The sequence below is a fragment of the Oncorhynchus clarkii genome, chromosome 28 (genome assembly GCF_045791955.1).
Source record: "Oncorhynchus clarkii lewisi isolate Uvic-CL-2024 chromosome 28, UVic_Ocla_1.0, whole genome shotgun sequence".
Taxonomy (NCBI): domain Eukaryota; kingdom Metazoa; phylum Chordata; class Actinopteri; order Salmoniformes; family Salmonidae; genus Oncorhynchus; species Oncorhynchus clarkii.
Genome location: NC_092174.1, coordinates 3,497,152 through 3,512,725, shown reverse-complemented (window position 1 = coordinate 3,512,725; position 15,574 = coordinate 3,497,152). Strand labels below are relative to the sequence as shown.

Sequence of the window (15,574 nt, the reverse complement as noted above, 5' to 3'; positions counted from 1 at the left end):
AATAAACATGTTTGTATAAAAAGGATACATTTACGGTAACATTGTTATATTAATTATTGTAAACATAAATAGCATGATATGTAGTCGTACCTTAGAATTTAACAAGCACAGGAACATTTAGCATTTTGAAATGTACATGTTTCAAATTGATATTTGCCCACTTATCTTTATTTCTTTACAATTTATTTATATAAATGATATAAACATAAATAATAGCCAACAAATAATAGTCCATACATAGTATGGAACGCCGTTTGGGTCTTGACTTATCAAAAAATATACAATTCAAAGAACACTATTTGACGTGTCAAATAAGCTTGTTGACCAATCATTACCTGAAAATGACTGCAGTCACATAAAAAAATGTATGAACTCGATAAATTGTTACGTAGTTATTACACAATGATTACAGTATCACTCGTATTTCATATGTCACAAGGATTCATCGATATGTATGCTATGATGCTGGTAAAGTTGTCTCGCGCACCTGCCCTTCCCTGGACAGTGCTGATCGTAAAAACGCTAGCTAGCTGATGGATGCAAACAATGTTCTTCCCCAAAACACAGCAAAACGACATAATATGTTTCAGTAGCTATAGTTAGCTAGCTATGGGGGACAGATCAAGTAGCTAGGTGTCATCATCTAAAATAACCCTAACTTGTAAGACAGTTCTAACTTGATTAATGGTGGGCGGACCCATTTATGTGAAGCTAGCCACAATAAGGATTAGCCACAATAGTGGACTTTGCGGTTAGCCTTCAAAATAAAATGTTATTGACAGTAATGCAAATGAATACAAATAGTAGAATTATGCCATAATTGAATAGATCGTGCTAAACGAGGTTAGAATGTTATATAAATTCAACAAAATACAATAATTTATTGATTTGACAATTTTTTTTAAATCACACTGGATGTATTAGACTTTAGAATTGGATTGGGGGCATCACTGTACAGCCTACCTATGGATTGTGGATCAGTGACATGGGGTAATCAGTCGTAGCACTTATTGCGGGACTCTGAAACAACTGTGAATTGAGCCACATTTATTGTACCAGTCAACCTACTATCTGTATTGAACACTGTTCCAGGGTATAACTCTTGAGGAGGACTTTGGGGAAAAAGCACTTGGGTACTGAGTAGGCTGATACCATATTTCATTGATCCCTCGTTATGTAAGGCTGTACAGTGCAATATGAATGTCGAAACGCACAATAGTCTGACTGGGAAGGTGATTTCCCACAGTCAAGGTCCCGCAATATGAGCTACGACGCTAATATTTCTGTAAACTCTTCACAGTTGTCTTCTCTGGGTGTCTCCGAGTGGACTGATACCCTATTTCATTGCTCCACATTCCAACACTCCAACCATGTTTAACATTATCAAGTCTAAATATGGCATGATTTCACCAATTGCAACCTTCTGCATCACTTTCAAATAGGGACTTTTATTTTAAAGGCGAACCACAAATTCCACTATTGTGGCTATCTTCACAACACATTTCCCGGTACGGTCAAGCCATAATATAGTAGTTAGATAAAGCTAGCTGGATGATTATAACGTTAGTTTTGGGCAACAGGGTTAAGTAGCAGGCTAGCTATTTTTTTCAATAGGAGAACAACAAGTGGCTACCTAGCTAATACTTACTCACATGGATTCCTAAATCATTGCTAAGAATAATGAAAATGACTCCAGTTTCTACTGTTCATTGTTTTCAGGCTGGTTGTATTGGTGCTAGCTAGGTACCAAGCTAAAGCTAGCTAGTTACCCCAAAAGTTATTTGCAAACATTTTTGATCCTGATCTAATATCAAATAATATCGAATGCTTACACAGACGTTTTCCCATTCGGTCGAACAGATCATATCAGTCAATTAACATGACCTTTATGATTGATGAAGGCTTTGTGCTTTGTGTGCCTTTTTAAATTGCATAAAATGCGTCATAATTCACAAAAAGTGACGTTAGCTGATTAAGATGATTTAATTGAACAAAACCTATAAGATCTCCTAAACTTGTGTTTACCACATACCTTATTTTGGGCATTTATCCAAAACCCTACAAAAACGCTATTTCCCAATAGGCTTTGTTCAACGAACCATTGGGGAGTTGGTGCCTACAAAAAGACGCCATTACCTATTGCCAGAGAGGAAGAGAGGCCCAACTCGGCGGAAAATCTGTCTCCCTCCTGTAGGTGGCGTTTTTTTTATTCGCTCACCAACCAATGAGTTTTTGAATGGCAGTAAATGAGAGTTTCGAATTTGGTTAGCAAAAACATGAATGGCTTGTTTGCTACATTCGGTTTATTGATCAAATATAAGTTTCGTAATGCTTAAGTTGTTACTAGTGTACTGATATAAGTACGACACGTCACATCCCAGCAACTTTGAGAAAACACGCTGTATCGGAATTGTCTCAAGATTGCTATGCATATTCATAGTAGTATTGCGTTTCTCTCCATGGAATACAGGTGGTTGACGTCAACAACCTTCATGACAAAATAATATCACTATAATGATATGTATCCACCAATCAAAATATATGATAGGCGGGAGCTAGACAGCCCGCTGGGCCACTTTGTGGACAACGACTCATATTGTTAGGGTGAAGAGACATGTATCTAGTTTCAAGTTTCAATGTACAGTGAAATGCCTTTCTTGCAAACTCAAAACCCAACAATGCAATATTCAATCATGTATTACTAGAAAAAAAGACACGAGAAATAAGAATAGGAAATATGAAATACACAATAAAGTAAGTAAGTACGCATACTATACACTGATAATATTTTAAGTCAGTTCCAATACAATATTTACATGTGCAGGGATATTGGAGTGATGGAGGTAGATATGTATAGTGGTAAGGGGACGAGGCAACAGGGTATAATATAAACAGAGTAGCAGTAACTTGCATCTTGTCAGTATATCCATAATCTTTGCTATTGATCTATGTGGGAGGGTTAGGTTATAATGCCGCATTTAAAACAACTCGGAAATATGCCGACTTCCGAGTGTTCATGACAGTGGAGGCTCCTCAGAGGAGGAAGGGGAGGACCATCCTCAGTGAATTTCATAAAAATGTAAATTGTAAAACATTTTAAAAAGTTATATTTGGGATAAAACTATACTAAATATAATCACATCACCAAATAAGTGATTAAAACACACTATTTTGCAAAGGAGGTCTACAGTAGCCTCAACAGCACCATGGTGTAGCCAGAGGACAGCTAGCTTCCCTCTTTCTCTAGGTACATTGACTTCAATACAAAACCTAGGAGGCTCATGGTTCTCACCCCCTTCCATAGACTTACACAGTAATTATGACAACTTCCGGAGGACATCCTCCAGTCTTTCAGAGCTATTGCAACTTGAACTTACATGTTGTCCACCCAATCAGAAGATCAGAGAATGAATCTAGTACTGAAAGCATAAGCTACAGCTAACTAGCAATGCAATGTGTAACATTTAGCGAGTAGTTGACTCAAAGAGAGAGAAAGACCAAAGTTGAACACTTTTGAACAAATTCATTTCTTCCAAAATTAAGATGCAAGAGAGAAATAGAGAGAGATTGTCATTCTTTTTCACGCTCACTTACTTAGCTAGCAAATGCAGCTAGCTAGTTTAGCCTGCTGAAACACCCTGCTTAAACAGAGGGATGCTATGTTAGCTAGCTGGCTATGACTTTCCAACACAACACTGAAACTCTTCCAAGTCAAGGTAAGCTTTTGGTATTACTAAATTATTGCCACCGGGCCCACCGGTAGCCTAAGCCTATCGCTGTTACATTGAACTGTGTGAATGGAATATGAATGAGAGTCATGTAATATGCTGTAATAGAAATAAGGCCATGCTCATTTAAAAAAAATGGTCCTTCCACCTCTTTAACGACACTGACCTTCTGACCTGACATCATGATTTGACCTCTTTTTTTCCCCAGAGTTCAAGACATCTGGGAACTGGGAAATACCAGGTGAAATAATGACTTCAGTGATCTTCAAGTTGGAAAGTCGGAGCTCTAGAAAGAAGCCTGAGTTACTAAGTTGGAATTCTGAGTTGAATGACTGTTAGAAAATATTGTTTTTTTCCGCAGTGTCTTGAACAAACTGAAATCGGAAGTACGAGATTTCCGAGTTCCCAGTTGTTTTGAATGCGGCACCAGTTGTCTTGAAAATCTTTGGTTTTGCCACGACGTGGACTAATGAGGAGACGGTGGATGTGGTTGGAAGAGCACGCTTGTTTGAATTGGAAAAGCGTTGCGGTAGCTATTGATAAAGAAGAACATCAAGACGAAGCAGCTGCTTTACAAGTGGGAGCGCTATGGAGATTGTGACAGACGGTTAAATGGCGTCCCTTGAAGGCAAGAACAAAACGTATGTCAGGAGAAGTGCAGTATTATCATAAGGAGACGTATACTTGGAATACGGAGGGCGAATGGAGTGAAAAAGAGAGGCAGAGGAGATCTAAGAGAGAGAGAGGGAGGAAGAGGGTGAGCTTGAGTCTTAAAAATGGCAGGAAAAGGGGAGATGGTTTGTTAAAGAAGAATAGTAGAAAGTGTAAGCAGAGTGAGCTGAAGACAGGAGGAGAAATGGAAGTGAACGAGGGAGAAGTATCGGAGGTGGTAGGTGTGGTGAAGTTCTCGGAGCCCAAGGCTTGCATCGAGGTGCATCGAGGAGTGAAGTTTTTGGAAAAAGTGGACCCTTGCCTTTTGACTGATCTGTGGTTTCAGGGTGGGTGAAAACAGAGTTGGATGCTGTGGACTCAGTGAGGGTAACCAGAAGTGGTCTTGTGGTAATTGTTTGTGTTTCTGCTGGTCAGAGGGAGAAGGCGCTCCGCATTAAACGAATGGGGGCAAGAGATGTGAATTGATTTGCTCTCAAGGAAAGGGTGCCATTGAAAGGAGTGATTACTGGTGTAGCAGTAAATGTAAAAGTTGAGCAACTGAAGAGGAAGATTCCCGGTGTTTGTGATTCTTGTTGTTTTGCGCGACGCAGACAGTGAGTGGTGAAACAGAAGTCTGTTCTTTTGAAAGTTAATGTTGAGTCTATGCCCGACAAAGTGATATTAGGCTATATACGTTATCCTGTACGTGCTTTTGTGCCGAATACATTACGTTGTTACAGGTATCAAGCTTATGGGCATGTGGCAGCAGTGTGTAGGAGGGAGGTTTCTAGGTGTGAGAAGTGTGCAGAAGGGCATGAGACAAAGGAATGTGTAGCATTGGGGAAAGTAGTGGTATGTGCTTATTGTAGGGGTGCCCATGGGGCTGGGGATCAGAAATGTCAGGTGTGAGTGAGGCAGGTTGAGGTTTCCAGGGTTAGAGTAGTGCAGAAGTTGTCATATGCTGAGGCAGTGAAGAAAGTAGAGGTAGATGGGTCAAGGGGGAGGGATCCTGAGAGGAGTGGTGGGAGTAGTAGAGCTGTACCATTAGAGTGATAAACCAACAAGTGATATATGTTTCAGTAAGATTGGATTTTTAGCATTTATAGCAATGGCTATCAACTGTACTGCAGGGATTGAGGTTTTGGTGGCAGCTCCAGAGCGGTATTTGGGTGTGCGAGACTTGATATCATAAGAGTTACAGGGTGTGTTAAGTGGTGGTGTCCCATCTTTTCAGGTGTTTGGCCTGAAACTAAATAGTTTTAAATAGTGGAGTAGGGTGGCGTTCTTGTTTATTATGTGAGAATTTTTTGGGTGAGTGTTTATTTATTTATTTTTTCAAACAAAGTAGAAGGGAGTTGTACTCCAGTCTAGTAGGTGGCGGTAATGCAAAAAATTTTGGTTGAAAAATAAGTTAAACCTCACCGAAGAAGAAGTGGATTGATGACGTGTTGACCTAAGATGGCGAAAAAACTGCTTAGGAAATCTCCTTCGTCCTCAAATAAATTCAATAGTGCAAACATGACGGATGATTTTCAATTACATCTCGACTCAAGCGATGACGACGCTCCAGAAGAGGTGACCTTCGAAGAGTCAAAGGCTTCTGCTCTACGGAGCATGAAAAATGCGATGGAGACATCCAAAAGGTACAGGCTAGCTACCTGCTAATGCTAACTATCTCCTCATGGTACAGTAGTATGTTTTTCAGTTAGAGTAACGTTGATGAAACCACGTTTTTTTAAAATTGAAAACCAGATGTTTTAGGCTTATTTCTAGTAAAACACAAATTATGGTGTTCATTTTTACAGTACATTGCAAAAGTGATATGTCTTTCAGTAGTAAATCTAGTTCATTTTGCCCACCTAGCGGTTCAACTCGACTCTTGAAATCGTGATGTAGAAAAGGTGCCTCTAAATTAGGGTTCCCAAATTTGGTCCCCATGTTTTCTGAGCAAAAAACGTTGTAAAATTTTTGTTGGGCATAAAATACTCCCAAATGTAAATCACTTAGTTGATTTCCTGCTGTTTTTACAATATGTTCCCAAGTATTCCCACACGTAAGAGACGTGATCATATACAAATAATAATTGATTGGATTTATAAAGCACTTAAATACCAACTGAGGTACTGAAAGCGCTTTACATAGTAGGGGAAAACTCACCGCATCCACCATCAATGAGCTGCACTCATCTCTGATACATGGCAACCTTTTTGTGTGTCAGAACTCAACACACAGCAGCTGTCAGGAGGAGAGGTGAGGAGTTGTATGCCAATTAGGAAGGAGTGGGATGATTAGGTGGCCAGGTTGGGAATTGGGGCAAACACCCCTACTCTCACAATAAGCACCATGGAATTTATGACCAGAGTCAGGACACCCATTTTTACCTCACATCCGATAGACGGCACCCTACGCAGGACAATGTACCCAAATGTAAGAGGTTTGAAATGATTGTTTTCGTCAAATATTATCTGTTTAGGCTTCTTACGGTCAATTTGCAGACAAAAAAATGGTATGTTCTGGCACCCTGACCATCCGCTCAAGAAAGAAAATGGCTCATGGCTGAAGCTAGTTGATGATCCCTGCTCTAAGTCATACTCATCTCAGGGGAGGTGTTCGGTATAAAATACCCTTCCATCTATATGTGCTGAGTGGTACCGACTCAAGGCTTGCTATAAAAGCAGATGACAGCGTGCCTTATTTGGTAATGGTCTTGGTAAATGAAGTGTGCAAATATATTCTGCATGATTCTTCCTTGACTAGACCACTGACCTTACACAAGATTCAAAAGGCATTAAGGCACATTTCTGCCCATGACTAAATTCAATCATTTTGCTTATCGTTTCATACGATGAGGTTGAGGATTATATGTTTGTTTTTATATTTGTAGCTACATCCGTCATAAGAAATTTATGTTAATGGTGGTCATGTCAACTCATATTTTTCCAAACCGCTATGACTGATTGGTCTGCTCAAACAGTTGGCTCATAGTTCAATGATTGTGAGTTCTAATCCCATATGGGGAAGATCTTTTTTCAAATATTTTTACTATATCCTGTGCCCACACACTTCTAATTCTAAAAAGTGATCGCATACCTGTGAGGGGTCACCCTGGTAGGAGTTTTAGGTTTTTACATAGTACCCAAGACCAATCGGAGTAAATTTGACCATTGGAAAAAGCGCTAGTGCGTAAATACTGCAGTCCAGGTTGGATTGGGCCCTAAATTTAAGCTATGATGGCATTTTCTTCCCAACACGATACCGTGATAAATGTGAGTCCACATTTCAAAGATTTATTGCACCCCATGGGGATTTGAATTTACACCGCAAGTGGCAGTAGATGTCTAGGAACTCGGCACCTTACCACTGTGAACTAACTGTCCAGAGCCATATTTTCTCACAATGCTCATTTTATTAGCAGAGCGTGCCAGTGGACTTCTGGTAAGTATGCTTTAGTGAGAGTATTGGGATATTTATGAGCAATTCCCCCCACCCACAACTTCTCACCTGAATTCATTTTTGGAAAATTTTAAGGGGTTGGGCAAAGGCTGAAATTGGGGTTGAGAGTTACCCTTCAATGGCCAGCCTGAGGTAACACATTCATTTGTTCACAGAGAAAAGGATTTGCTCAAAGAAAAGCGAAGGAAGAGACAGGAACTGTTTCAAGAACAGAAGGTAGGTGTCTCAATGTTCTCAATATTATTAGCCCAGTAACGTTGACGTTATGTCTGTCACAATTTAATCATAATCATTTGGTGGGTGCTTATCAAAGTTTCCGTTATGACAATGTGGCCGCGGTCCGGCAGCATTTTAATTTACCGGACCCATATGCATTGGGTGTGTAACCTGATTACATCAACTGGTATTTCCATAAATGAATAGGCTAAAAAGCAGAATTTCGCATAGTTATTTTTCTTTTTTTTCTCCCGGACAATTTGATTTAAAATCGGCTTTTCTATTTTGTTACAGCCAAAAGCCGTCTATTACCCTGGTGCTTGTACATGTGTGAAATAGGACATATATAAGTTTGTACTATACGCATGTGTGAACTGGATTTGTTTTTTGCATATCCCAACTCCCCCTGAGACCAGCCGTTATCCACGGCAACCCTGGAGCAATTAGGGTTAAGTGCCTTGCTCAAGGGCACAAACGGATTTAACCTTGTTGGCTCTGGGATTCGAACAAGCAACCTTTCGGGGACTGGCCCAACACTCTAACCGCTAGGCTACCTGCCGCCCATTTACTGTGCGCAGTCATATTTGGCACAATGTGTGTCAGAAGTAATAGAAAATAAGTTAATTTGCATTAAGGCAGTGTTTTGAGGTTTTCCATTTCTCTCAACTTTCAGTTACCAAGGGCTCAAAGGGTTATAATTTTGATGAGCGAATTTCTCTTCCATGTTGTTCTGTACAGAAAAGAAGACTTCTCCCTGCACATATTCTGGAAGAAATTGACACAGCTCCATCAAAGTAAGTGCACATAAGCCTATATCCCAATATGCAACAATTATGATATACCTTTATATTGGCATATGAAACTAACTGTTCCTAACCTATCTCTTTAGAAAACAGAAGCTACCTGGAGATCAAGGTAGATATGTTCATCACCTCAGATTATTTAAGTAGCCGTCTCGTTTCTTCCTTATTGAAATGATCATTTACCTTTTAATAAATTGTTAAATGGCTATTTCTTCAGTTTCTAAAACTAAATTGGTTTATTTTATTCTTTATTCCAGCTGAAAGCAACCATGAAGAGGCAAGCTGTTCATGGGAGGAGGGGCGCGAAGGATCGAAAGAAGGGTATGAGAAAGAGACGAAGAAAGGATTCAAGGGAAATATCCGGAGGTAAAACTGAATTCTGGTCCCATAGTCTGCATTTACACAGGCAGCCCAATTTTTATCTTTTGACAATAATTGGGCAAAATATATTTGGGCTGGCTGTGTAAATGCAGCCATAAAGGCATGTCTAACATGCTACACTAGATGTGTAACTTTTGCCCTGCGTGAGATGAGCCCATTTATTTAATTGAAACCTGGACATAAGCGTGACTCTAAGAAGCTTGTGGTGGTTCTATTAAGAATGACATGTGGCTCACGCTCGAGAACACTTGATAAAGTGGCTCATGCTCTGCAAAAGTTACTAATCCAGTGTAGAAGCTAAGAACCTACTGTTTTTCACAACGCCCCAGTGTAGCTCCCCTGTAAAGGTTCACGACTAGGCAAGCATCCTTTTGAAAAACTCCATTCTAATGCTTCTCTACTAGGAATGGTTCATTAATGACACACGCCTCTTGTTTCAGTCTGAAGGGTAACTACAGCGTAATGAGGGTGGCGGACCAATCTTCAACCAACTCCCAACAGCAGACAGCCATGGATTTCATACAGGCCAGACTGTATGGCCCGGGAAGTCAGAGGACGACAAGTATGAATACTCACCAGAGTTTCCGTTTGGAAAATGTGGCACTGGACATTTGACCAATAGCATTTTACCCATATGCATTGGGAGCGTAACCTGATTAGAGCGCCCACAATGACAGATTACATTTCGATGATGGGTATTCATCTTAACAGCTGATGCAACAGATCAGAATGTTTAGCTTTAAAAAAATGTAATAACAATTTCTTCATGATAAGTGAATGTTTGTTCCATAGGAACATGCAATTAGCGGGAAAACAGTTGTCAAAAGCGCACCACACATGCGAGCGGTTTCATGGGACAGATGAAAATATCTGTTTGAAATTTAGAGAGGGGAGATCTGGTTGACGAAAGAGTTGATTTGTGGGCCTCTAGAGATCCTGGTTCGAGTCTAGGCTCTGTCGCAGCCGGCCAAGACCTATGGGAAAAATATTCCCAGAAATGTACGCACAAAAAGCTCTCGTGTGCAAATTTGTTTCATCCCTGTTAATGAGCATTTCTCCTTTGCCAAGATAATCCATCCACCTGACAGGTGTGGCATATCAAGAAGCACATCTGTGTGCTGAGGAGTATTTCGATCTGTAATAACCCCTTTTATGGGGGGAAAAAACTCATTCTGATTGGCTTGGGCCTGGCTCCCCAGTGGGTGGGCCTATGCCCTTCAAGGCCCACCCATGGCTGCACCTCTGCCCAGATATGTGAAATCCATACACTAGGGCCTAATGAATTAATTTCAATATATGAACTGTAAGTCAGTAAAATCTTAAATTGTTGCGTTTATATTTTTGTTCAGTTTTGTAATGTTAATACCTTACACATTTAGTAATGACAGAATGCATTTGAAACTTCACACAGTTAAAGCTTGACTTAATACAATTATTTTATTGATAGGAGTGGGGGGAAAGTGCTGGTGCACTTACAAAAGCCTATTTCGCACCATAGCCTTCTGAATTTGCAAGAGTTTTTTTTTTTTTCATTTTGATTTCGGCACAAATGAAAATGTGGCACTGACTCGCCCATGGATTAAGGTTTCAGCATTGTCACAATGAAGAGTTCGGCGCTGGACTAACCACCTGCGCTAGCACGCGCAGTTACAAGCCTGCTACGGTTAGCGGCAGGCAGACCAGCAATATCCACTTTTGTAGTGCGGAGGAAGCCTGAGCTGGCTAGCTTTAGAAAATTGTGAGTAGATCTTGCTTCCACTGTAGTATACTCCTGTTCTAATATCAGCAAATCTCTCTTTGCTGCAGACAATGAACTTCTCTCCCTTGAAAATAAGAGAGGCCCAAATAAAAGTGCGGCCATGCAGTTTGTGAATAAGAAATGGGGTGAGTTTCCTACATCCTTCAAGCTGTGGTTGGCTCAGTTCTTCCAGTCAATACAATTTCTACATGGCTGCAACGACTTAAAATGCATCAGTAGTAATGTGATTTATGGAATTGCATCTGGCTCTCTTTGGGTCACACTGCTACTCAGTTTACTAAATGGTTTTGTATAAAGTATGTTCTTTAGGATTACTTACCCATGGTGTCATATCCTTACAGGCACAGAGAAGAAAGCAAAGGCGGAGAAGTTGAAGAAGCAATGGATTCAGAAACAGAAGGTTCCCTCAAGCTGAGCAAATAGGGAAAATATGGGGTGGACACCAATCGGGTAATCGCCCTTTCACTCTGCCCTGATCTGAAGGTGCTGGATAAGTTGAATAATTATGGTTATAGATCAAACTAGCCTTCTGATTTGGGTCAAAGTGCTTTCACCTATCCAGGCCATTGAGGAGCTGGATCAAGCATCTGAGTAGAAGTGCTGATCATGTAATTTGTCACTGATGTAAAAGAGGAAAACCAAACCTGAATCAGAACTACTCTGATACAATTGATAAATATGACTGCCAATCTGAGTTAAGTAGACCAGCTTTTTTTTATTTTTAAGTTGCACCTTTTGTGGAATGATCCCAAAAACTCTGAAGTTGGAGCCTCTAGGGCAATTCATGCAGGTGTTATAGGGCCTTTTTACTGAAGAATGCGATTTCCCCCATATGATTGTTTTGCTGTTCACGTTGTGTAATTGGTGTGTGACGCACACTGAATAAAAATGTAAATGCCACATGTAAAGTGTTGGTCCCATGTTTCATGAGCTGAAATAAAATATCCCAGAAATTCACACAAAAAGCTTCTCATTGTGTGCACATCCCTGTTAGTGAGCATATGACAGGTGTGGCATATCAAGAAGCTGATTAAACAGCATGATAATTACTAGGGCTGTCCCAGACTAAAGAAAATCTTGGTCAACCGAGTCATCCTGTTCTGTCAATGTTTAAATGTATTGTTCCAGTCACACCACCCTGTGTTTGAATAAAATCAACTACACTGAGCTGGGCTGATGCTTTAAGCACACTGTTTGATTAAATAAGACCAATGACGATGGTCACTGTTTAAGAAAAAAATTACTGTGACCGGCGCATGTTGTCTCGCTATCTTCCCTACTGCAGCGAAAAGGCAACACAGCAAGTGTTTATTGCGCTGTCAATGCTACAATTTCAGCCATTTAGTTTGACTGAAGTTGTTACCGAAAAACTTCCCTATTCCCTCAACTCTTGCTCACTTTGTGAAACATGACAGCGTCGCATGCAACCAATAGGGCCTCATATCAATAAATTGATTAGTCCTAAATCTGCAAAATGGATGCAGAGGATGTGAAAATCAAAATATTTACTGGTTGCTCAGGAGGGAAAGGGAAGTCAGATCTGTGGAAGACATTTGACATAGTTATGGAAACTACTGGAGGTCAAGGAAAAGGAGGGTATAAGAGCAAGTGTTGCATGAGTATTGTGTTCCAAACAGTTTGTTAGATTACAATATATAAGATACTTTATTACAGCAGACTAAACAGTTGCATGCATTTGTGAATTGTGGTTTGTTTAAGCTAATGTTAATTTAATTTTAAAACAAAATAGTTGATTGCATTTCAAAGCATGAATGTCTCATATGCTGTATGTTGGCATGAACGATAGATACTTCCGATGTATTGAAAGAGGCCAAAGTAAATTACGGTATTAAGACTGAACAGGACACGTTCTTGGGCCTACAGCTCGATGGTGGTTATTCAAGACTACTATACAAAGCCTACTAATGTTGATAATAAGAAATGTGCTGTTAGATTACAATATTGTTTTTCTGCCTGTTTGGAAAAGTGTAAACTAAGTAATACCAGTCTGTTCTAAGGAAAAAACATTGTAATGTCTTTTAACAGCATAGCAAAGATTATAAACAAATCTGTAAAATCGCTTTCTCCGACATTTTGCCATTGCATGAGGCTTGGTGCTCACGAAATCAGTAGGCCATTACACTCAAAACAGACAACAGAAGCAAGATCTGTCTTATGTCAGATATATGGATGATTAATAAAGCCAGGCACACTTAAGTTAGGCTATTGATTATAGACCTCAACCTAATTGAGGAGAGAGGAAACCAACTTAAATCTGCTTAGCCAAATTGGCTAAAGCAAGGGCTGGTTCCTCATCTCTGCTGCTGCTCCCTCCACCACCACATTGTTCTCAATCCAGATATGCTGGTTAATGCTGCTATTATGCACATAGCAACATAGGGAAAGGCGCCAATTCTACAGCGAACTGAAGATTGTCCGCGGTTCTGAAACGGTGACCGTATCCAATGCGGGAGAAAGCGCATTTGTTTTCAAATGTGTTGCACCATTATTTTTTACATAATATAACCATATCAATTATCTGGCAATATCTGAAATTGTAATGTTTATTTCTATAACATAAGCCACCCCTATCATTTTAGAGAATTTGTCTGAACCACCAACCACATCAGCCCAGGACCTCCACAACTGGCTTCTTTGCCTGTAGGATCGTCTGAGACCAGCCACCCGGACGGAACACCTGATGAAACAGGAGTATTTTGGTCTGCAAAAGAGACCTGCGGTCTCAGTATGACTCTGTTTTTTTTTTAAGTCCAGGGAGAAATTTCAGATTTAATTCAAAGGATGTTGTCTGTAACAGCAGCCTGCATTGGAAATTTGTCTTCAGCGGCAACCAGGCGAATCTGAATCTGAATCAACCGAGACCAGACTGAAGCATGGGATGAAACTGCAGCCCAAGTGGATGTGTTAAAGCTGAGTCCCAGATATGGTTGTGCCATCTTGCCAACTATGTCATTGGTTCTGCCCTAAATGGCACCCTATTCCCCATTTAGTTCACTACTTTGACCTGGGCCCATAGGGCTCTGGTCTAAAGTAGTGCACTATATAGGGGGGGAAAAAAGGAACCATTTGGGACAGACTTATCTAAGATTGGCCCAATTATCATAAGATCAAAGTAAAATGTTTTTATATGGTATATCATGCAAAATTATTTCTAAACTGAAAGATGTGCTAAAGGAAAGAATGGTGTGATGGTCAGACACTGAGGGACAGTTTCCGAGACAGACTATAAATGCCCAATGCGTTAGCATTTACTTTTAACCAGAATACATACAGCCTGAGAATGTTCAGTGGATTAGATCCCATGTAATATTATTCATTGTGATCTGAAAAGCAAAAACAATCTTAAATCACAACTCTTACTGTGAGATGCTCCATATGCCCCTGCTTGTGGTTTCTCTGCAGCTGCAAGCACTAAAGCACAGTTGCAATGTCACCTTCCTAGGTATGTTTTTTATTTTATTGTAAACGTGGTAACCACAGTGCAGTTGACAATACTATTTTATTTTCCGTTTTGCTGTTGAGAGTACTAAAAGGAGATCCGGTCAACAAAAACTAGGAAAGAGTAAGGCCGGGATTCAATCTAAGGCGCGTTGTAGATAAGCTCATTGCAAGGGAACAATTTGCCTGTTGAAAGGCAATGTCCCAGACGCTGCAGATGATGGCTCAAGTGCTTTACAGTCGCCTTTGATTCCCGGTCCAAGTCTTTCTGTTAATGACAAGTGTTCTGACAAAAGCAGCCTGTAAGGGTTTTTCACACCTGAAAATGGGCATGTTCGATATACAGATTTTGCAGAGTATAGGCTCATTATAGTAAATTGGTAGGTTAAAACCCTTCTCCAGGTATTGTGAAGATCTCTGCAGACTCTTGACGCTATCTCAAACATGCCATTATCCAAACATTTGCTTCGCTGGGATGTGGTTAGCTATGAAAAGGCTAATGGGGGGGGGGGGGGGGGGTGACAAGGTTAACCTTACACAAGCCTGCTCTTGACCAAGTTCGCCATCACAAGCTGAGCTATGGTAAGCCCTGGGCTAGCATCAAGCTGCTATGGTTAGCCCCAAACCAGGACAATACCTATTCTGGGTATTGGCTAACATTAAATCATGAGCGCTTAGGCGCTAGCTCGCTACCGGTTCAACACAAGGCTAATCTGCTAAACATTGAGGGATTTAAAAGTCTGAAAAGCCCTTCATTACAGACACCCGTTCATTTAGAACTTAACTGACAATCTCAGCAGTCAAATCAAGAAAGGGCTCATGAGTTCTTCATGGCTAAAGGGTATGTGATGTCATGAATGAATACATTAGGAAATAAAATGTCATAACATATCAGACCTGCTGTGCAGTTGGGGGGGGTCAGGTACTGGGGTACCCATGGAAAGGGTTAATTCAACTTCTCAACCACAGTATAACAAAGTTTCAGAGACTAACACCACAAAGGATTCTAACACTCAGTGTGAAGCTTTGAGGGTAGATATTTTTTCCTTTTTTTTGGTAGCTAAATATTTAATGATTGATATTTTATTCATAGAAATGTTAACATGTACACACGCTGACACTTG

The 15,574-nt window shown here is 40.3% G+C and overlaps 1 protein-coding gene across 1 annotated transcript; it reads left to right on the top strand.

Moving 5' to 3' along the window:
* The first annotated feature begins 5,788 nt into the window (after positions 1 to 5,788).
* On the top strand, positions 5,789 to 11,891 carry LOC139386661 (nucleolar protein 7). The gene is made up of 8 exons (XM_071132432.1): positions 5,789 to 6,022; positions 7,988 to 8,048; positions 8,787 to 8,842; positions 8,938 to 8,963; positions 9,109 to 9,217; positions 9,673 to 9,794; positions 11,039 to 11,116; positions 11,333 to 11,891. The coding sequence occupies exons 1-8, from the start codon at positions 5,838 to 5,840 to the stop codon at positions 11,404 to 11,406; spliced, it is 711 nt and encodes a 236-aa protein (XP_070988533.1). The 5' UTR covers positions 5,789 to 5,837; the 3' UTR covers positions 11,407 to 11,891.
* The last annotated feature ends 3,683 nt before the right edge of the window (positions 11,892 to 15,574 follow it).